We start from the raw sequence: 24,498 nt of genomic DNA on the forward strand, positions 1-24,498 counted from the left end.
CTTTATTATTTTTCAGGACACTGCTTTAGATGTTATGATAAATATTATTTCTAAAGTTTTCTTCGAGATTTATATTCTATACTACAGTCTGTGGTGCTTGTCAGATATAACACCCTCCGAATTTTGTACTTTTTTTTATATCACTCGAAAGCATACATCGAAATAAGTATTCCAAGTCAAAAAAAAGTGTGGATGATCCATAATTTAATGAAAATATAAACATCTAATTATTGCTACAACAGGCTACTTTCTATGCGAAAACTCCTCCAAATTTTGTCGGCGTTGCCAGATTCATTCATTTCTTCTTGAAAGGTTCATTAAAAAAAACACGTGCTGGTCGGAAGAAAACTCGCGTTAAGAACAGATTATAAATTATTTTAAAATCAAGAAAAGGCGATCGTCTGAGAAATTGCTCCTACACATAGCTGATATTTTGCCTACGAGATTTGACTATTTATAACTACAAAGTTGCACGAAAGAGTTTTGATTGCGTTGGTTTCAACTTCTTTGGGGGTTAATCTGTTGTTTTTTTATATTTTAATACGAATCTGAGTGTTTTCAATGTCTTGATTTTAAAATAAGTTATAATCTGTTCTTATCGTGACAGCGCTACTGTATAAGGATTTGTTCGTCCGGCGACCGGCACGTAAAATCAAGTGAAAGCAATCAGATTCGTATTAAAATAATAAACAAAACAAAAGATTAACACCCTCACGAAAAGGTTGAAACCAACGCAATCAAAACTCTTTCGGTTTCAACTCTTTTTTTGTATCATGTAACGTACCGTATGATCGAGAAAAAACGGCGTCAGCCCATGGCTATGAAATGAACATCGCTGTCATTTTATATGTAAAATTATATGGGGAATGTCATCGATCGTCATTTCCAAGCCAAATGGACGCCGTTTTTTTTCGATCATACGGTATTATGTATCATACAAACAAGAAATAACTTTGGCAACAATGCTTACACAGCTTACATCCTTAACAACAAATGGTGACAGACGGCTCCGGCGGCAAGTTCGAATCGAAAGAGTAAATCGATCAGGCAAATATTACAAAAGATATCAGCAACTCTATTTTTGATTTATGACTTATTAATGATTCTCAATGATTAAGTCTGACGTTTATATTAATAAAAAATGCACATAATCGTCATATTTTACAATAATTACACGCTTATACAACTTCACCATAACCTAAAAATGCACTTTTAATTTATTTATTTTTCAATAAATTGTGGTTCATCCGCAATTTTTTTTTGCTTAAAATTCTTATTTAAGTGTATGCTTTCGACTGATATATAAATAAATGCCAAATTCGGAGGGTGTTATATCTGACAAGCACCCAGATATTTATTTTTTTAAGAAGCCACCTACTGATTTTTGGACTATACAAGGTGAGTCTTAAGTAAGTGTATATATTTCCGGGGCTGCTGGATCTCGATAAAAGAAACATATATTTTCTCTTTACCGTTTTTTAAATAACTGATTTATTTTACTTTAAAAATTTGAAAAATATGATTGCTTAAATTTTGAGAACCACTGGATTTTTTCTGGGTTTTCTTTCTAATCTACAACCTATGTCGCCATATAATCAAGATATGTTTATTAACTATAAATTTAAAAAATATATATATTTTTTTTGGAAAAATACAAAATTTGCAATATACTCTATACATTTTCATCCTCATATACGTGTTTCTGGGGTCGAAATATAGCACTACTAAAATATTTGCACTTATTTAGGGTTCACCCTTTACAAATGCTTTATTTATTTAAAAATTTTGAAATCTTTGAACTTTTAAACATTGCCAGTTAAAGGGGTCCCATGGATTATTAAAATTTTTATAAATTTTTAAAGCAAGGTATAGAAAAGTTTCAAGTTAAGATAGTTTTTTTAGAGGTTTTAGCGCTTTTTATGACAATTGATTTCTGTCATTTCTGTCATTTATGTATTAAAATATACTGATATAAAAAATTGTAAAAAATAAGATTTAAATAGAAAAAAGTAAATGTTTCTAGAAATATTTTTTTATTTTCTTTTTTTTGTGGCTTTTGGACCAAGAAACACATCTGTGGTGAATCAGTTTCTATAAATCATGTTAGTTCACAGAATATTTTTGAATTAGTTATCTTTTTTCATTGTAAGTTGTAAGTAAAAACTCTCTAATCCATTCTAGTTAATCAGTTCCAATTATTTTTTGATCTTGGTAATTTTGGGATACTGGGAATATTAGAATCTTATAAAATTCCCGAATTCTTTAAAATTGTCTTAATAGGCAATATCAATTTAATATATCAAATAAAAAAGAATGGAAACAAAGTATAACAATACCCATTTTTAAAAAGGGAGATAAAACAGACCCAGCAAACTATAGAGGAATAACATTACTGAGCACCTCGCTAAAACTTCTGACTAAGATCATTGCGGACAAAATCTCCTCAATAGTGCCAATAAGCGAGGAACAACAAGGATTCCGAAGAAACCGATCAACTACCGATGCACTATTCATACTCAGGCAACTAGTTGAAAAATCCTTAGAATATAACTCTCCAGCCTATCTATGTTTTATAGATTTAACAAAGGCCTTTGATAGAGTCTAACTAAAAGACATCATCACCATCTTGGAAAGCAGTAATGTCTCGAAAGAACTCACAGAACTTAAAACACAAACACAACAACCCAAATAAGAACAAACTTTACCTTAACGCAGCATCTTCGAACTACAACTGGTATTCGCCAAGGCGACAGTCTCAGCCCTCTGTTATTCAACGCAATCATGGATCAAGTAATAAAAACCGTCAAGAATACTGGATTAGGATATCGAATGGGAATGCATAAAGTAAACATATTATGCTATGCCGATGACGCAGTACTTATTGCAGAGTCAGAGGACGACCTCCAAAGAATGCTACAAGCTTTTAACAGACAGGCAGAAAAACTTAACATGCAAATTTCCACAAATAAGACCAAATGCATGACCATTACAAAGGAGCCTCTACGGTGCAAATTGGTAATAAAAAACAAAACTATTGATCAGATAATGTCATTCGAATACCTCGGATGCAAAATTACAAGCTCAGGATTCCTGGAAGAAGAAGTAAGGAAACAAGCCAATAAAGCTGCCGCAATATCAGGACATCTTAAATATCCCATATGGAAAAACAAACATTTGAGTACAGAATGTAAGTCAAGAATATACAAAACCTGCATACGACCAGTGATGACATATGGTGCGGAAACCAGAGCTGAAACATCAGTAACAAAGAGAATCCTACGAACTACTGAAATGAAGACCTTAAGAATGATAACTGGATACACATTGAGGGACAGACAGAGAAATGTAGACATAAGAGAAAAGTGCCAAACAAACGACGTTGTCAGATGGATAAGGCAGAGAAGAAGAGAATGGAACCAGCATGTCAATAGAATGGGCCCCGACAGAATGGCCATAATAATTCGCAACAACGTACCCCATGGCAGAAGACCTACTGGACGACCACCTAAACGTTGGTTTGGTTTGGTCAACCTCGCAAGAGTTGCTTAGACGAGGAGGAAACCGGAACTAAACAGGCGATACGCCTTCTAAAAGAAGAAGAAGAAGAAGAAATAAAAAAGACAAAAAGTAAATAGTATTAAAAAAAAATATTTTTTTATTGTAATTTGTATAAACCTAGGTCGTTTACCAAATATTAAAATATAAACTTCAATTTAATTGTTGTAATAATTTAGTTTGTAATAAGTTGGATTAATATTAATATACGCTTACTTTACACATTATCGCTCTGCGGCAAAATAATTTTCTGTGACTTTGAGTGATAAAAGTAGTGTTCGAAACTACTGTGGTAAAGATTATAATTTTCTGTGAAATGGTCTTCCATAAATTTTTTCTTCATTGTTATTTGATTATTCCAGTTAATACAAAACCCGCATGATATAAATATATTGGATAATTGGTATTAACTTTGGTTCATAGAATGCGATGTAAAAAGAAATATATTCATTCATTTTATGTGGGATTTTTTATTGATGGCCAATAAAACAGAGATTAGACTTTAATAAAATAGATATTAGAAAATAGAAATTAGTAAAATCATATTTTAATGTAATTTGACAGCAGAAACAGGCACATGATATGTATATTTTTGGCTAATATTTTAATTTTTTCACTTTTTTTCTGTATATTTAAAAAATAGAGCTGTAGGGTTATCTATTTCTTTTTTAGAATATGTTCTTGGTCGTATACTAAGCGTATGAAACATTGCTACTTTGTACATGGCTTGTAATAGCAGTATATACATTGTTTTAATGATATTTAATACATATGATATTTTATGATATGATATTTTAAGCATGACAAAAATGCATATTCTTAAACTTATCTAAAGTTAACGCTCAAACGATTTCCAATAAGTAAATATTAATGTTACTGAGCCTTTTTTATATTCTGAATCATTTGAAGCTAACATAAGTTTCATCGTTGTCAAATTGCATATTTCAATTGATATGTTTGTTAATATAGAAAAAAATATCGATATTATACATATTAGTTTTGTATTAAAGTAATATTGATTTAATTTTTTTTCTGTTTAAAGATGTATTTAATTATTCATGAAATTTACAAACCTGTTTAAAATTTGTAATTATTTATTTTTATTACAGTATAATCGCAAAATAAAACACTAATTCACCGTAATACACCAAAACACTTTACTTTTGCACAGGGCGCGCGTTTCGCTAACCATGTTAGTCAGTTTTAACCATCTACTGATGAAGCTAACATAGTTAGCGAAACGCGCGTCCAGTGCAAAAAAGTAAAGTGTTTGGTGTATTGAGTGTTTTATTTTGCTGCTGTAACACCAAAGGTTCCAATCCCCAACTATAATAGCAATAACAATATAATCGATCGATAACATTTTATAACCGATTATTCTAGGGTGATCATCCGATTATTGGAATCCTCGAGGATCAATACTCGAGGAATGAAATCATTCGATTATTCTTAATATTACCTAAAATAATTTCTCTATATTAAAAAATATTGAGAATATAGCCCGAGCTAGTGTTCTATACAGGGTGAGTTTCCTACGATGTTCCCTATGGGTATCTCGGAAACTACTGGAGATAGAGAGTCGGTTAAATGGGGAAAGAATTGCAGTTTTGTGGGGTCATAAAAATGCGCCTTTCAGATTTTTGAAAAAGTTCATGGCTTACTAGATATTTCGAAAAAAACAAATTTCGGCTATTTTAAAAATTGTCCCTAATTCTATTATAAGCTATTTTAGACAAAATGTTTTCAGATAAAAGTTGTAGATAATCACATCCTTAATGAGATTGTATCCTCCGTTTTTTCCTAAAGCCTGTCATTTTTGACATATGACACAAACATATGTTTTTTTAAATGGAAACCATAGTTGGTCATGACTTCATAAAAAGCGCCATTTTTTAAGTTTTTCAGCGATATCAGCTATAATATGTTTTCTTTGAAAAATTACAGAGTTATAGCCAATTCTTATCATTTTTAAACAATTTCACTTAGTTAGCCATTGAAACAAGTTTAATCGTCTTTGCTCTCATAAATGTGAAGCTGTCACATCCAAACTTTAGTAAATTAAAATAAACAAAAATTGTAAATATGAATTTTTCAAATGAAGGAAAGCGTGTAGGATTATTGGTTCAACTTTCCTTGGCCATACATTTTCGAGGATACGTTGACCGGTGAATGTTACGTTTTTTAGAGAACGGTTTTCAAGACATGTTAGAAAAGTTAAATTTAGTTATAGCCAATTCTTATCTTTCTTGACTAATTTCACTTAGATTGCATGGTATTCTTATTCTGTTATGACTTATAACTTATAACTTATAAAAAGTCAGAATATTTATTACTAAACGGTCCTTTACAATTTACATTACACAAACTAAAACTTAAAAAAATAAGATAACTATACATACACTTTAAGTTATTTTAGAAAATGTTCAAAAAACGCCATTGTTTTGTGAGTTGCATTTTTTAAAACTGAATTACTACCTATTCTCACAGAAGGACTGGTCGACTTAATTAAACTTTTCTCGTACCGCCACTTTGAGTGCCCCTCTTAATTCATAAGTTCTTTTGCAAACCTATGGTTAACCATACCGCATAAAAAATTCTAAAATGGATAGGTTAGGTGGTCGAGGGGGCCCATGCAATTAGCCCACCTCTTTCTATCCCTGCGCTTGCATAATTATGAGATAAATAATTTTTAACATTTCTTTCACTATGGGGGGTGGGGGTGGTGTGTCATAATGAAAGTCATTTTGGAACCACTCTATTGATGCGCGAGTATCTACACGCTTTTCTTCATTTGAAAAATTCATATTTACAATTTTTGTTTATTTTAATTTACAAACTTGTTTCCATGGCTAACTAAGTGAAATTGTTTAAAAATGATAAGAATTGGCTATAACTCCGTAATTTTTCGAAGAAAACATATTATAGCTGATATCGCTAAAAAGCTTAAAAATGGCGCTTTTTATGAAGTCATGGCCAACTATGGTTTCTATTTAAAAAACATATATTTGTATCATAGTCAAAAATGACAGGCCTTAGAAAAAAACGGTGGACACGATCGCTTTAAGGATGTGATTATCTACAACCTTTATCTGAAAACTTTTTGTCTAAAATAGCTTATAATGGAATTAGGAACAAAAAATTTGTTTTTTTCGAAATATCTAGTAAGCCATGAACTTTTTCAGAAATCAGAAAAGTGCATATTTATGACCCCACAAAACTGCAATTCTTTCCCCATTTAACCGACTCTCATTTCCAGTGTAGTTTCCCAGATACCCATAGAGAACATCGTAGGAAACTCACCCTGTATAAGTGGCTAGAATATGACATGTTAACAGGGAGACACTTAATTCATTAATTCATGGTGTTAATGTCCTGTCGATCGGTTCTTATTATTTATTAATTGTTTGTATATTCGAAAAAATGTCGGTATGCCGCTCCATACTATAATAAGACGATGGTGTAAATGTGCAACGCCCGCATACAACAGCAAAGAATGCGACCCAATGATAAAAAGAGAACTTAACTAATGAGGCCAAAGGCCAAGTAAGGCTCGACGGTACGGTTATCAACGCTAAAAACAACACACAAAAGACGGTTTCTTCTTATCATATTAGTTTCAAAAAGAAAATTAACATTCTTCGGGCTTTAATAATAGCCCTTTTATTCTCGGATAACATTGTTTGCCTTGTTCGCGTTTTTATGGTCGATTACATTTAATTTTTACAGAAGCCGTACAATACAGAACTTGGTAACAGAACAGTGAAAATTATTAAGTGTTACATTTAGCTTTTATCTTGCTATTAATTTATGTATAAACACCTTTTAATTTTTTTGTTAAAATTTAAAAAGGAAAATGCTGATTAATTTTGTAGGTTTTCTCAAATTAATCAAGATATGTTTTTTTTTTCAATATTAAGACGCTGCTCTGTGCTTGTGCCTAGCTTTTCCAAATAGACAGTGTTGCTTGCGATCCAGAGCCTGGCATTGACATATTATGTGCTCAGGATGCTATTTTAGGATCTTTGTCGCAGAGACTGCCTCGAGCTTGTTCAGGTAGCAATTGACAGTCATATGTCTCGTTAAGAGACCTGTTTATTCCTGCTAAGTATATAAGCACTTCTTTTGTGGTTTTAGAGTTTGGTTTGGTTTGGTTAGGTCCTTGGATGAAAGCTTTGCTATGTGTCTGTAGTGGACATTCTGCTTTTTCCTGATCCGGTGTTTTACGGGTCTTATTTGGATATTCCAAGTACTGGCTCTGGACCTAGATAGAATTCCGAAGGTCTTTATCTTGCTAGTTAATCGGCTTTTTTGTTGTCTTGAATGCCGCTATGGGTCGATACCAAGAATAATTTGTCAAGATCTGTTAGAGATACCATGAAACGGTTTGTGTTGGTGGATTATACATAAAATTAATTATCGACAAGAATATTTTAGTTGTATTCCGATTTTTAACTAAGCTTTCTTTGTCTCCTATGAATTTTTTTGAAAAATAAAATAAAATATTGATTTTTCTCTATTGATCTATTGATCTTTAGAACATTTTGAAGTCCTAGACGCGTACCTACTTTACAAAACTGCTTCGTTTTTGACATTTACACTTTTTGTTCCAGAGACATTCGTTATTGACTAAAATCAGTACCTTAAAAATACTTATAACAAGTACTAGGTATAAAGATACACATTATCATAATTTTCTCTATGTAATTATACATACCGATCTATTTTTTTTTTAATTTCTTGTTTATAACCATAAAAGTTCGTTGCAATCAAAGTTTATACTCAGAGTGTACCTATAAAGAGTTCCAACCATCGCCTTCGGTTGATGACGTCAAGCATAAGCTATCAGGCCTACTCTTTTATCGGGGGTAACGGAACAATTGGTACTGGATAAGCGACATTGCCAAGATTGGAAAATATTATCCAAAATAAGGGATTTATGTAATTTCCCATCATATAAAAAACTTCCTTATTATTTATATTTAATAATTATATTCTTTTCACCAATTAACTTGTAGATTATTTTTAACAGTCTAGAGTTTAAATTATATTACAAGTTTCAGTTTTATTACAGCATTCACATAGAATGTGCTCCTATCTATTTTAAACAGGTTCTATCGTTGTTGAAGTTTCAAGTTCAAACATTCGTTTACTGTTTTATCTCGTTGCTAGACAAGTTGTTTGAAATTCTCCATGTAATTACATTATTCTTTTATTGTTTATTTCATTTATCGTGACTCACATTTAACATTTGTTTTGCGGTTGGACCCTGAATGTTTTTAGTAGGATTAGTAATCAATTAACAACTTTAATTGTTTTTTGGAAAAGAAAACATTATCATGGTCCTAAATTCTATTTATCACGTAATTTGTTGTATTTGTAGTCGTCAATTATACCGTAAATTTGATAGTAGGTGAGTCCAAGTCTCCCCAATAACATGAGGAAAGAAACCTTGCACCGTGTTAAGTACCCCCCATACATGAATCTTTTATACAGGGTCGTGCGTGTAGGGCAGCCGATCAGATTCAGAGTAGTTAAAAAAATGATCGTTAGAAATACTCGGGTGACTATTTAAATAATCTGACGGTTTAAGGGTGGCATAAGTAAATGGGAGTATCGAAGTGCCAAAAAATAGCCACCTGGACATTTTTGAGCGCGGTTATTTTTTTTTTTTCTAATATTGAAGGAAGTCACTTAAGAATCACGGGAATAACATATTCTGTCGATTTACATGAGCCGAAGTAGCTAAAATCATCAATAAAGTGTGTTGCTGAGAACTATGTATTTCTAAAAAATCTGCCTTGAGTTTTGACTGCATCCAAATCGACTGTCCTTTTAATAGGAGCTTCTTAAAGGTTCAACATCCATCATTTGAATATCTGACCCGCTCGAATATTTTTTTTCTTTTTCTACCCATTTGTGTGATAGAAATGGGCAGATTAATATCCCTCCGTTATCACTAACACGTGGGGCGCATGCATTATTAATATCTGAAATGTCCAAGTGTTCCTTTGTTACTTTTTTCAGTAAAAGAACATACATCATTATATCCTTTTTTTTATAGCATCTAATTCTTTACATTACAAGAGGTCCCCACATCACTTCAGTAAATCTTTATTTTGCATCTCGGGCTCCCCTACTACACAGGGTGTCTTAGAAATAAGTATTTTAACTGGTAATATATTTCGACTCAAGAAACACGTCTATGAAAATTTTATATTCTTCTGACATTTTCCGGGAAATAAAAAAAAACTTTTTAGTGCTACTTGTTTATTCACCTGAAATTTCTTTACGGCGTATCTAAACATTGCAGTGTTGCCACCTCCTGCGTTATCCATATTCAACATATTGTATTTGTATTCACTGTATTTTTAAATTTCTACATAAAGAGTATTAATATCTTAATCTTATCAGTGTTTATTAATAATAATTCTAGAAAAGAAAAACATTAATTATTTTTACGCATACAACATTTTTACAGTTATTTTCAGCTAACATATACTGAAAAAATAAATCTCACCATAGTAATTTCAATAAAAAAACAGTCTGAATTCAAAGTGGTGTGCGATTTTCGATGTGTTTTGTAGATCAGTAGTTAAATGGTTCACATAATATAATTGAACTTTATGAGAATAATTGGTTAGAAATGGAGACCGTTGCTTTGGCAGTTATTACAATAACACAGAAGTGTCTAGCCCCAGCAGGCAACTACTAAGCTTGACCAATCAGGTTGGTTAGCGTGGTTATTTGGACGGTGTTAATTCATTTGTGTTTGTCAAAAACTCTAACGTGATTTGTCGGGCTTAATAGTTGCCTGCTGGGGCCAGACACAAGTCAATAACATGCAGTCAAGTAATTGAAGTAAAAAATCATTGAAAGTAAACTGTATGTGTATTTTAGTTTAGCGTATAGTTTTGCGATAAAAAATGAAAAAAAAATATTCACCGTTGTTACCCCAATCTACTATCAGTATCTTTGTTTTGATGTTGTAGAAGTTTTCTATTTCCTTTTTGTCTGATCAAACAACTTTGGTATTATATTTGCCCCTTCGGATACTGAAGTTTTGCAATTTATTTCTGACCATCTGGCAACACAGGGCGTCGAATAAGCTGAAATGTCCTTAATAGCCAGTTATCGCCAGCGGTTCTCAAAATGTTGCCATTATTTTTTTAGATTTTCAAAGTTAAATAACTCGGTTATTTTCAATTTATTTTAAAAATGGTAAAGAGAAAATATGTTTCTTTTGACCAGGTCTACGATCCCTTAAAATACTTGCACTTGTTTTTGGGACACCCTGTATATAATACTTTTATTTAGACTATTTCAATTATAGGTGTTGTCAGGCTACAATAAAATTCAAAACACCTGATGAATTTCAGGTTGACCGATATGTCATTGAACTAAATTTTCTGTGCTAAAGTACGTCAAATACTTTGATTGACGCTAATTTTATACAAATTTCTATAACAAACTCATTGTAAATTGGCTCTTGGAGTGAACCTAAAACTACCTACTAGGCTGTAGGTTGGCTGGTGTAAATGAACATATTTTAGATTTATTTATTGGAATGTTTTAAAACAAAGAAGTACCTTCATACACATTAAGGTAAATCTATGCTATTTACAAGTTTTATCAACATTTTATTTGTTGTTTTTCGATGACAAATCCTTTTAGCGCAAACTTTTATTGCTATTTATTTGTTCTGGAATCGTTGAAATGAATCACGCAGTTTAATCGCATTGATAAAATAAACGCTTGTAATAGATTTTGTCTTACGCTGCAATTAGTAATATTAAATTCTTTGAAAGTGTTAATCAAACATTTTTTATTGATACAGAACCGATTTTGCTTATTCTGTGAAAATGAATTTATGTAACCTTAATATTTTTGCACAAGCGTTATTATTTATTTTTTGAAAACTCAAGAATTTTGGAATTAAACTTATTTTTAGCAGATTTATTTATTTTTATTATACTTATATTACTGAGTTATGAATTGTTTTTGGTTTGGACTAAGTACATACATTTATTGCACATATTTTGTTAACAATACCAAGAACCAAGAAAGTGTAATCAATTTTAGTCATAAAAGTTTCATAGGTAAAATGTTTTTAAGAAACGAATTATCATAATTTTTCTAAGAAAATTTTGTTTAACATATTTTTCATATGCATACATATACAGGGTGTTTCAGAAAACATGTGCCTGAGTAACTGTTGTAAGAGAAATCTCAAATAATATTTTCCTCTGATAAGTCGAACTTCTATGCTATTTTACATCATAAACATAAAATATAAAAAAATAATACAGGGTGTTTCAAAAAACATGTGCCATCTGTCGTGGGGTAAAAATAAGATTTATTTTTCGTATCAACATAGGTGCGATTCTGCTTTGTTTCGTAGCTACAGGGTGTTTAAGTCTTAATACGTTTTCGATTTATTATAATTTTCTTTTAAGTAGTTTTAGCATTTCGAATCAAATTTGATGGTAAAAGTTACTATAAATGCGACATATTTTAAAGCTAAAAAAGTGTAGACATATTTACCATGGACGTCCATAGAGGTTATCACTGGAATATTTTTCTGAAAAAAGCATGTACGCCACTGGCTTTTTTTCTCTTATTACCGAAATAGTGTAATGCCGATTAAAAGTTGTCTCTTGATATTTGTCGATTTCGGCCTCCTTGATGAGATAAACGCGATGTTATTAATTTGCCTTGATTCAAGTCTAATATCAACTTTTATAAAATTTAACTTGCGAAAGATTTAAATAAGTACTCATTGATTCCTCATCAAAAAATATGAAAAAATTTCCCATAAACATGGGTATGGGAATGTATAGTTTTAGACTTACAGGATGTTAAAACTTTTGAAATTGCGTTTATCTCATCAAGGAGGCCGAATTCGACAAAATAGCAAGAGATACCTTTTAATTGACATTAAACGGCCTACACAATTTTGATATCATAAGAAAAAAAGTTAATGTCGCACATGTTTATTTTTTGAAAAATATTCTAGTGATAACAACCCATATGCACTAAAATATGTAGCACTTATAATAACTTTTACCCTCAAAATTTCATTCGAGACACTAAAAGTACTTGAAAGAAAATTATAATAAATCGAAATATTATTAAATCTTAACGCCCTGTAGCTACGAAACAAAGATGATCCCACCAGAGATAGCACATATTTTTTGAAACACCCTGTATATCATAATATATCATATTTCTGGAGTAAGAGTCTGGACATTGTTTGTTTATTAATATCGTTTCCTTTTCTTTCAGTTTAGATAGACATTAGCGAAACCTCGATATCAGACAGTGAGAATGGGCGCGCGGCATTCGAAACGTTCGGTGGACATAACGACGACGCCGAAGAAGGGCGAGGAGGGCGTCGCGGCGGCGGCGTCGGCGGAGGGCGGCGAAGAGGGCGGCAAAGTGGAGAAAATCGTCGAGCCGGACCTGAAAATCACCACCAACGGCACCCTACACAACGAAATCGAATTTGCGGTAAGTGTGTACTTTGAACTCTTACAAGTATTGGCTTTGGCGTGATTTTAGGAACCGTTTAGTGCACTTAGTGCATTTTGGGAATTCTCCATTCTCGAATTTCGTGCTGTAGAGTTCTGTACTTTAGTCGATCAGACAAAGAATCCGTTTTGTAGGTAAAATGACAAAAAGTAAAATTATATTGATGTGTTTTTCAAAAGTGTCTTACCCCTAGCACTTTCTTATTTTTTTAGATAGAAAAACGAGATTTGGTAGGTTAGTAAATGACATAAATCAGGATTCATTGACGTATTCAATTGGTTTCGTTCACTTTTTGTTTTAACGGAAATGATTACAACCCCTCGGTATTTTTTTTACTTTATTTGATAGAAAATAACATTCTTAGTATAAGTATAATGACATATTATATGTCAACTTTTGACATTTGCACTTAAATAAAGATAGTAGGTATTTTAAATTTCAATCTAGAGACTGTGTTGTAATGACTGTGTTCATAACGACAATTTGATCCGAAATACACAGCATGTGGTACCAAATTATTCTTCAAACATTCTTAGTTCAAATATGCTAATGAGCTACCATTGTTCCATTTGAAAAAAATGAGTTACCTACGATTAAAAATACGATTGGGGCATCTTTTAACTGGGCAGGAACCGTCACGAAAAATATTAGATTATCAGACATATATTTCCAAGGTTCCTTGATTAAAAATTAGTGGTTTTAACACAGCCGTGTCACTCTAGATTGAAATTTAAAATACTATTTTCTTTAAATGACAATGTCAAATGTCGACTTATGATATGTCAGTCTATTCAGGATGTCATTTTCTACCACAAAAAGCAAAAATAGCGAGCGTACTATTAAAAATCAAAAATTATAGTCATTTCACGTAAAACAAAATTCTCTCTATCTATTCTAACTGAATAAGTACGTCAATCAATCCTGATTTATGTCACAGGTACTATAATACCATTTGACTCCGCATCTTTTGAGGTAATGTGGATTTAAAACTAAAAAGAGACGTGTTTGAGCCATATTTTATAGGGGATACTAATTCCGACGCAATGGTAATTCTAAATATAAATAAATCATGATCATATACTAATTATTGTAGATGTGGACAATGCGGCGTTTTAGTTAATTTTACATGAACAGGGTGTCTTAACAATGATCCATTTACATGAGTTAGTAACGGTTTGGTTTTAGCACTTTGGATAATAAGATTACGTACGGGTAATGGAACAAGATAGTTCTGTTTCCAATGTTCCAAAACTTATGGCCCCCTTGTGAATATATCTATTAGTAACACTTATTGTGTTGTCCCAGTTTGGTGAAAGATAATGATGTTAATTCACTTAATTAAACAAGAACAACTGAATATTTAGTACTTTTAAACTTTCTTTAAAGTACTCTGTCTTAACAATCTGATGTTCATTTAAACTGACATATAAAATGCAATCTTGATTGATTTCACGAAAATTTGAATATTTTGAACTTTGATTTTACAATACATAATAATATACACAAGTACAATTAGGTTCTGTTATCTTGTCGAACAAAATACTACAAGGACAAAACACCGTCTCACCTCTATACGATTGCCATAATATGGCAAAAATTCGCGATTTGAACTGTTTAGACCACCCGTATTTGCCAGAACTTCTAGCAACTTCTTTTTATTCCCTAAACTGACAGTTACGCTCAGATAACACAAATTTTTGTCGAACGAGGTGGACATCGCTTTCGTAAAGAACTATTTTGCGGAAAAAGACGTCAAATACTAGAGGTGTGTAGTTCGTGAACGAACTAGTTCCAATGAACTATTCCGACGCCGGAATGAAAGGAACTAGTTCCTGGTTTCTCAAAGAACTAGTTCCTCAGGACCTATTCCGGGATCGAGAATGTGACCGATATAGAATAATATGCGACGGATCGGCTAGCGCGCGTAGCCCGATGATAGAAGCAGGAGTGGGGAGTGCCAGCCGTACGTTATCGGATCCGGACCTAGAGGAACTAAACTAAATAAAAGACTAGTTTACGTATGAACGGATCGGGCCAGCGCGGTCGATGCTAGGCAGGAGTGGGGAGTGCCAGCCGTATGCCGTATGTTATCGGATCCGGACCTAAAGGAACTAGAGGAACTAAATAAAAAACTAGTTTACGTATGGATCAGCCAGCGCGATTGATGCTAGGCAGGCGTGGGGAGTGCCAGCCGTATGTTATCGGATCCGGATATAGAGGAACTATTAAAAGACTAGTTCACGGGAATCTATTCAGTCGGCAGATCCGAGATATAATACAAGGCGACGACGATGAATTCGGCGTTGTTTATTGCCACAGCCGGCGCGGCGCGGCCTAATTACCACAGAAAATTGTCGTGGATACTGTTTATGATTTTTAGATTGTTTTTTAAATATTTTAAGGGAATGTTTCACTTTAGGTCCCTAAAATTAAGAAATATCTTATAAAACGAAGTAGATATTCTGAATTTTTGGACAAAAACAAAAAGCTTGTAGTGAGGAAAAATGCAATTGTTCGTAAAATTTTTGTAATATTTGCTCCAATTGATTTGTGATATAGTTTTTTAAATTCTAATTTGAGTTTTTTTTAATTTTTTTTATCTGCAATAAAACTTACCTATATTTTTTTAACATACACAATTACACGTCTCGTTATATCTCCGTACATTATAAAAATTATACAGATCATACTGTGAATAGTTCTGACTGACAACGAAACGCATTAGCAAGCAAGGGGGATGTCAGTGTTAGTCGGGAACTATTGTGAACTAAAGACCTAGTTTAAGGAACTATTCCTCTGGAGGAACTAGAACTAAGGAACTAGTTCCTCCCAAGGAACTAGAATTCCCTCCTCTACCAAATACTATTTGGACAGGTTAGGAGCATCATTGAGAGTAGACTTACGACCGAGAAAAATCAAAGATTTTCCTTGATATGGCAAAGTCTGATATGTGTTGATATGGCAAAACTGTCTTCGCATTGTCACGGGGTTTCTAACAGGACACTGTCTCCTCAATGAATATCTCAGTAGATTGAAGCTAAGGCACGATGGCGAATGCAGATTCTGTGGGCCAATGGGGAAGCACCAGAAGATCTGTGTGCGCCGAGACGACAACTATTCGTGCCAAAGCCTTGATACGACTGATATTGGAGATGGAGAACTAACCTCTGTAAAACTGTCTCAGATACTGGTGTTTATCAGAGCCCTGGGACAGTATATGTTAAGTGAAAACATCCAACAATCTGACAATCTAATTCCCATATGGACAATATCTACATCTGTAAGATTTTTTTTTGTTTACTTTCTTTATAAAATAATAAACAATCTAAACAACTAACAAAACCATAACTCGTGACAGGATAATTAAAATGTTTTAAAGTATTATATTGTCAGGAAAACAAATATATAATAAATCACAGACTCACCAAATAATCCCTGAAGCATTGACCCTGAGCGGAGGCGTACTTTAATACCTGTCACAATTAAAAGTAAGGATAAGTGTCCAGTTCATAATTCCTACCTACTTAACTGCTATATGCCGATATTGTTTTGCCCTAACTACCTATTATTTATTTTCTATTTATCTTACTAGATGGACTAATTTATCTCTGTCTCTCTCAATACAAGATTTACAAACATATCTATGCAAATGCACTACTTGGCCTTCCGCCCACGCACCCCCTGATGGCGCGGACTCCAGAGTAATCAGCCGCACGGACAACAGAATAAACACAACATATCGATACCGAGATTCGAGGACCCTGGGGGCCTGTTCCCCCCGCTGAAGACCCGGAGGTACCGTCCCAGACATAATAGTAATGTCCGTTGACACACGGCGTACGGAATCCCAGATCCCTGCCTGTGCGACGTTGCGACATTACGAGGATTCGCGTCCCTGCTACTATGACATTACGGGATCCCAGATCCTGCCAAGCAACATTAACGGGCCTATCCTTGCGCTTCCTCAAGCTAAGCAGTACTAACTCTACTGAGAACAGAAATTCACTAATCCACCTAAAGCTTACGTGGCTATCATATTAACTAATTAGGTACTTTATAAAAGAACTATCCAATCTCTCTCTCTCTCTTGATTACAAATTTACTTATCTCATCAAATACTAACGTACTGTCTTGCCCCCGTCCACGCCCCCCCGTGGCACGGTCTAGACGAACCAGAAGACCCGGATACAGCGGCTGAATCTCTCGGGGTCCCGCTCCCGCATCTGGTTACGCCCAGAGGCACAATATAAAAACCGGTGATAACCAGGATTTTACTCCCTACACCGTTGCGACATTACGAGGAATCGCGTCCCTGCTACTATGACATTACGGGATCCCAGATCCTGCCAAGCAACATTAACGGGCCTATCCTTGCGCTCCTCCTGACTAGACAGCACCGACTCTACAGAGTAAAGAGATTCAATAGCCTATCTAAACAAAGCTCACGTAGCTGCCGCATCGGTATACCGCCGCATTATTTAATTACTAACCCTATCTAACTTTCATATTCTATATTTTGACCTAGCATGTATACGGCGCAGTTATTTAATGTAATATTTAATAATATGTGTACGCAAATGATATCTAACAAAACGTATCAATATATTTATCAAAATATTCATGATCTAATTAATTAATAAACTACGACACTTAGTGAGATGTACTCACCCTGCTTCTGCTTATATCACTGCACTAACTAACTAATTAACTTTACTTTAACTGACACACTATTCACGCCACCGCACTCAAAACTGTACTGTGCGTCGGAATACGTGTATTTTTCTGCATTAGGTAATATTCCCAAACTTTCTTTTTCGAAACAGAATTGTTTCGACCAATCATCGTTCGATTTTGAACGCTTTTCTAGGAATACTTTTACCCCTAAAACGGAGCGCAGGACGCCCATAAATCAGATATGGCCTGACATGCTTGAGACGCAGAAATACTTAGCAGGCACAAACTCTTAATATGTGTCGTTTTAAAACCTATGTTAAAAGAAATATTATTGGGAAAATAAACTCACGTTATACATCATTGAAAGAAGTGTCTAGTTTCGCAGGAGGATTATATTAAAAAAATCAAATAACCAACTTTTCAAACGAAAAATTTTATTTATTTGTATAAACACAAAAAGTGTTCCAAAGAACTGGGCTTAATATTTGTGGAAACCATCTGCTTATGTATGGAATTCCGTATTAAACGTATCTAACACTTCCTTCTTAGAATGAAAGACGGCGTTGAGCCACGATTTAAATCTCTGTTTCTCACGTGGTCAACTCTCGCGTATGTGTGCATGTGTGGAAGTCAAAGGGGCCGCCTAATGTCTATTTAACGATCTGTTTTGTGTCTGTCCCGCGTTGGAGAATTGAAAGCGGAGAGGGCCGACGGGAGAACGGACGTGATCCGAAACCATAACAAAACCGAAATTGATATTGTTACTGGGCTCGAATTTACGACGTAGTAGTAGTAGTGTTTCATAAGATCCCGTTCTGAACTCCTTTAAAGAGCAAGGTGGATTATTATTATTATTCATTTTGAAAGCATAAATCTAAAGCTCCTCCTCCTCCTGTTTTACTATTCTTGCTAGGTTGGCGATCAATAATATGGCATATGACTCTCTGTCCAGAGCTTGATGGATAAGGATGTTTCTGTCGGTTTTGGTCCAATCTTTTATGTTACGCAGCCATGACTACTTTTTCCTCACTATGCGGCGTTTTCCATCGATTTTTCCTTCTACCGTATGATCGAATAAAAACGGCATCAGCGATGGCTATGAAATGAAGATCGCTGTCATTTTATAATGTAAAAGTATATGGGAAATGTCATCGATCGTCATTTCCAAGCCAACTGGACGCCATTTTTTTTCGATCATACGGTATTATCAGCTGTATTTCTTCATATTCTGAGTGCCGCATTATGTGTCCAAGGTAGGAAGTCTTTTTGATTTTAATTGTGCCTGTTAGGTGTGCACGAGTTTTCATTTTGTTTAAAACTTCAGAGTTTGTTGTTCTGGACGTCCAATTTATCCTCAGCATTCGTCGGTACATATACATTTCAAAACCATTAAGTCGTTTGATATCTTCCTGTTTTAGCGTCTAAGTTTGGCATCCATATTGAAGCAGGGACCATATATAGCATTTTAATGTTCTTAGCCTCGTTGGTATAGCTATTCTCGGATGGTCCAAAAACTTCCGCATGTTGAGGAAACCAGCCCTAGCTATGTAAGTCCTTCTTCTGATTTCCTTGGAGTGATCTCACTGGCTGTTCAATTCCCTGCCCAAGTAAATATATCTTTGAGTGGTTTCCAGTTGGACGCCGTTTATCATTATGGCGGTGTTTTCATTGTCTTGCGGATGTCTGTTGAAAATCCTAGTTTTTGTCCTGACGATGTTAATCACTAGACTCATCCTGATGCTTTCTTGTCAGTTTGTCTATTAGGATTTGCAGCTGGTCTTCGGATTCTGCTAATAACACGGTGTCGTCTGCGTATCTTATATTGTTTTTGCATTTATTTTAGCCCCTTCTGGACAATTTTGAAGAGCTTTTCGGATTTTATGTTTGGCGTATACGTTAAACAATAACGGTGACAATATGCATCTCTGTCTAACACCTCTTTGTATGTCTACGTATCTTGTATTGCCCTTTTCTGTTCCGACACAACCTTTGTAATTCCAGTATGTGTTCCTTATAATGATGATATCTCTCTCATCCAAGCCTACTTCAGTGAGAACTTCTAGTAATTTTTCGTGCTGTATTCGATCGAAGGCTTTTTTGTAGTCAACGTAACATATGTACAGCTTTCTTTGGACATCCATATACCTCTCTGCGATTAGCGTTAAACCCAGGATGGTTTCTCTTGTTTCTGCCCCCCTTCTAAAATGGTTTAAAAATACTAATAGGTTTAAAATACACAAGATTTCTTTCAGTAGCTAAACTAGAGATGCCACGAATATTCGACTTCTGTCACTCTAAACAGTGGTTTAGCATTTTTATTTCAAGAGTATAATTATATAGGTATCTATATTTCGTCTACAGTGATTAATTTCCGCCAAAACATAATTTATTTCATTTAAACTGTGCCAACGGAACGATGGAAACGTTAATTCTAACACGTTTTTGGTCAAAACTAAGCAAAGGCGGCACCTTATCTTTTGGACATCGTTTTCATGTCCAAAAGATCGAGAAAAACGTTCTACTTATAATAGTCTCTGAGCTATCTTTCTTGTATTAAGTGGTTGTATGGCGTTACTTGAACACTATTATCATCAGTGATTGTATAGTTAGCAGTGATACTGAAAAGTTTATATTTAGTTGTCAAAAAATTCACGGTGTTAAGTGATGCAGCAGATGCCCTTTACACTTCGGGCTTTCAATTCCTCTTTGATTTGCGTATTTGTATTCCTTTCAGAAACATTTATTTACTAAACATTCCGAAATGAACTCCATTTTTAAATGGCGGTTAGTTTGAGCAGTTGAAAACTTTCGATAATCGAAAGTTGTTATCGGGAAGCAAATATTTGAGAAAGAAACATATATTTCACCATCAGCATCGGCTCAGAATAGATTTTCATTGTGTTGAACTATCTTTTATCTGAACTATATTTTTAAATGTTTGTTTTCTTTATCTAACGGCACCCGTTAAAGACGCAATAAATTCTAACACGAGATGCCGTGATTTGTGGTATGAACATTTTGTCATAAAGTTCAGTCATTTTCAGTTATTTTGCCATAAAATCACCCAAAACGGATCACAGGGGTTCGCCATCACTGCTCTAGCACAAATTAACTACAACAGATGCGAAAGAACACCGAATTACGCGTTCAGGTTTCTGTGCCCTTCAGAAAGAGTTCATAGACAATCCGCATCAATGTATAGTTTGGGTTATTATTTGTTTGGGTGAAAATAATCTGCACCAATATGTTATCGAGGCATATAATCTCACAGTAATTTAATAGATTGCTCGTCATATTATATCAGTTCGTAGGAGATTAGGAAAAAAAAGATATTTATAGTATAAAAAATTAATTTATTTAACAAAATTTAATTAAAGATGTGACAAAATAGTTGCTTTTCTATTGGTTCTATCGGACTTTTTTCGACTATATAAATCTTTATTTGTAAACTTTAATACATCAAATATTTTCAATCTAATAAATCATTTAATGATGTAAATAAGAGGAAATTTCTCACATGGGTGGACAAAATTTAATTAAAGATGTGACAAAATAGTTACATTTCTACTGGTTCTATGGGACTTTTTTCGACTATATAAATCTTTATTTTTTGTAAACTTTAATGCATAAAATATTTTCAATCTAATAAATAATTTAATGATGTAAATAAGAGGAAATTTCTCACATGGGTGGTCAAATTCTATAGTTTTCATTATATCAAACAGCCTCTGAATGTTTTCTTCAGTGCAAAACTCATCAAAATTTAATATAAATAATTTTTCCAGCCTGTAAATAAAATGAACAATTTTTCCACTTTCATGATCAAAGGCTTTTAAATGGGTAAATAATTTCGAGTCATCCAGAGATTCGGATTCTTCTGCAAATTTTAGACAAATATCACATTGATGTATTTGAAGACCCTTTTAAAGTTTACAAATAAAGATTTATATAGTCGAAAAAAGTCCGATAGAACCAATAGAAAGGTACTATTTTGTCACATTTTTAATTAAAGTTTGTTAAATTAATTAATTTTTTATACTGTAAATATCTTTTTTTTCCTTATAAATAAACACATTTGTATCCCATTTTAAATAAGATATACAAATTACCAAAACTTAGAAATAACAGTTCAAAAGTCCAACAAAAATCATACACCCGTTTTTAAAAAGAAACATATAATCACGCACTATGTCATTCCAGCAAGCGAATACGACACAGCATAGGTTTCCGGACTAAACGACTGGTGTATTTACACCACTCAATAGGCGTGTGGGGTTTGCCGAGCGGTTTCCGATGCAGTCGCTTTCTTTCGCATCTGTTATAGGTAATTTGTGGCTCTAGTATGTATAGGGTGGCCCATCGAAAACGTTCCGCAAGGCATAACCGCCAGGGTATTTTTTTTTTTTCGAAAAATCCAAAAACACGTCAATTTTGTTTGTGAGGGGGACAACTTTTGCCCCAAAAATGATTGCAAAATCTTCAACCCTCTAAGCGGGGGTGTCATCCTCCAACTTTTTTCAAATGGGAAGGGGGGTCAAGTGGCGTCGCAATGAAAAGGGCTTTCTATTCTCTATATTTCCCCTTTTCAAAAACGAAGCGGGAAAGTATAGAGAATTCTTTTCAATGCGGTACCACTTGACCCCCTTTCCCATTTGAAAAAAATTGGGGGATGACACCCCCGCTTAGAGGGTTGAAGATTTTGCAATCATTTTTGGGGCAAAAATTGTCCCCCTCTCAAACAAAATTGACGTGTTTTTGAATTTTCTGAAAAAAAAATTACCCCGGCCGTTATACCTTGCGGAACGTTTTCGATGGGCCATCCTGTATATAATTACAAAAATGCAACAACTAATTGCAAAACAGATATGAATTATTTCGTTTCTCGTATTCCTTAAAAGACATAAAAGAAACCACTACGCCTTCAAAGTAATAACCGTTGATGTTGCAACGTGCAACTAGCGTAAATAAATAGCTTCCCGACTCTGTATTAAAAGGGAATTAACCTAAAAAACCTTTCCACTTATTAGCTTGAAAAATAGCTGCGAAACCGAAGGCTGGCGAACATCTGTGCTTGGCGCATTCTCTCTGACAAAAACCAGGAAAATATTAGCAATGAATTAAATTATTGCGGCTGTCATTTGCGTCGCTGACTATACGGGCACAAATTACCTATAACAGATGCGAAAGAAAGCGACTGCATCGGAAACCGCTCGGCAAACCCGACACGCCTATTGAGTGGTGTAAATACACCAGTCGTTTAGTCCGGAAACCTATGCTGTGTCGTATTCGCTTGCTGGAATGACATAGTGCGTGGTTATATGTTTCTTTTTAAAAACGCGTGTAGGATTTTTGTTGAACTTTTGAACTGTTATTTCTAAGTTTTGGTAATTTGTATATCTTATTTAAAATGGGATGCAAATGTGTTTATTTATAAGGAAAAAAAAGATATTTATAGTATAAAAAATTAAAAATGTGACAAAATAGTTACCTTTCTATTGGTTCTATCGGACTATTTTCGACTATATAAATCTTTATTTGTAAACTTTAATACATCAAATATTTTCAATCTAATAAATCATTTAATGATGTAAATAAGAGGAAATTTCTCACATGGGTGATCAAATTTTATAGTTTTCATTATATCAAACAGCCTCTGAGAAATGTTTTCAACTCAAAATGCCTTTAATTATGTTTGACTACATCATTAAAAAGGGTCTTCAAATACATCAATGTGATATTTGTCTAAAATTTGCAAAAGATTCGATAACGAGATCGATAACTCGAAATTATTTACCCATTTAAAGGCCTTTGATCATGAAAGTGGAAAAATTTGTTCATTTTATTTACAGGCTGGAAAAATTATTTATATTAAATTTTGATGAGTTTTGCACTGAAGAAAACATTCAGAGGCTGTTTGATATAATGAAAACTATAGAATTTGACCACCCATGTGAGAAATTTCCTCTTATTTACATCATTAAATTATTTATTAGATTGAAAATATTTTATGCATTAAAGTTTACAAAAATAAAGATTTATATAGTCGAAAAAAGTCCGATAGAACCAATAGAAATGTAACTATTTTGTCACATCTTTAATTAAATTTTGTTAAATAAATTAATTTTTTATACTATAAATATCTTTTTTTTTCCTAATCTCCTACTGATATAATATGACGAGCAATCTATTAAATTACTGTGAGATTATACAGAAAAGTCCACAGACTTCGAGACATAGAAAAATCAAGTCCATTTAGCGTGTGTCCAAATTTTGACAAGTTTTCAAAAATGACAGTTTTGTTTAGACTGACGTTTAATTTCACATGACTTCTCGGTGAATGATTTCTTTTTATGGGGGTACATAAAATCTAAAATTTACGGCCATGAAGAAATTCAAAACTTGGAGAAGTTAAGGCAGAAAATATTTAATGCCTTTGACACTGTCACCCCTGATATGTTATCCAATGTGAGGAGGGGATTTTATGATCGTTTGGGTTATTGTTTAATGCAAGAGGGAGGCACTTTTGAACAATTTTTGTAATTTTTTAAATTTCTTTATCCTGTTTTTTACCGTTTACCCATTACCTACCTTGACGAACATGGAAAACGAAGGTCCTTTTCAGGACCACAAATATTTTGATTGAGAAAATTGGTAACTTTTTTTGGATTAAAAACAAAAGTTGTTAATATAATACCAATTTAAAAGTGTTTTAGTAGTTTTAATACACACTATGATATAAAA

General features: G+C 33.6%; 1 protein-coding gene across 4 annotated transcripts in view; it reads left to right on the forward strand.

The window, feature by feature from the left end:
* LOC115878779 (cell surface glycoprotein 1-like) overlaps positions 1-24,498 on the forward strand; it is a 253,310-nt gene that overhangs the window by 61,918 nt on the left and 166,894 nt on the right. For 3 of the 4 annotated variants that reach the window (XM_030895378.1, XM_030895380.1, XM_030895377.1), the window contains one exon: positions 12,838-13,062. In XM_030895378.1, the coding sequence (XP_030751238.1) occupies positions 12,880-13,062 (183 nt within the window). In that variant the 5' untranslated portion in view covers positions 12,838-12,879. Of the gene's footprint in view, positions 1-10,957; positions 11,158-12,837; positions 13,063-24,498 lie in introns of those variants that run through there. The other variant, XM_030895379.1, reaches the window with a different exon arrangement.

The sequence above is a fragment of the Sitophilus oryzae genome, unplaced genomic scaffold (genome assembly GCF_002938485.1).
Source record: "Sitophilus oryzae breed Bouriz unplaced genomic scaffold, Soryzae_2.0 scaffold_1525_pilon_pilon, whole genome shotgun sequence".
Taxonomy (NCBI): Eukaryota; Metazoa; Arthropoda; class Insecta; order Coleoptera; family Curculionidae; genus Sitophilus; species Sitophilus oryzae.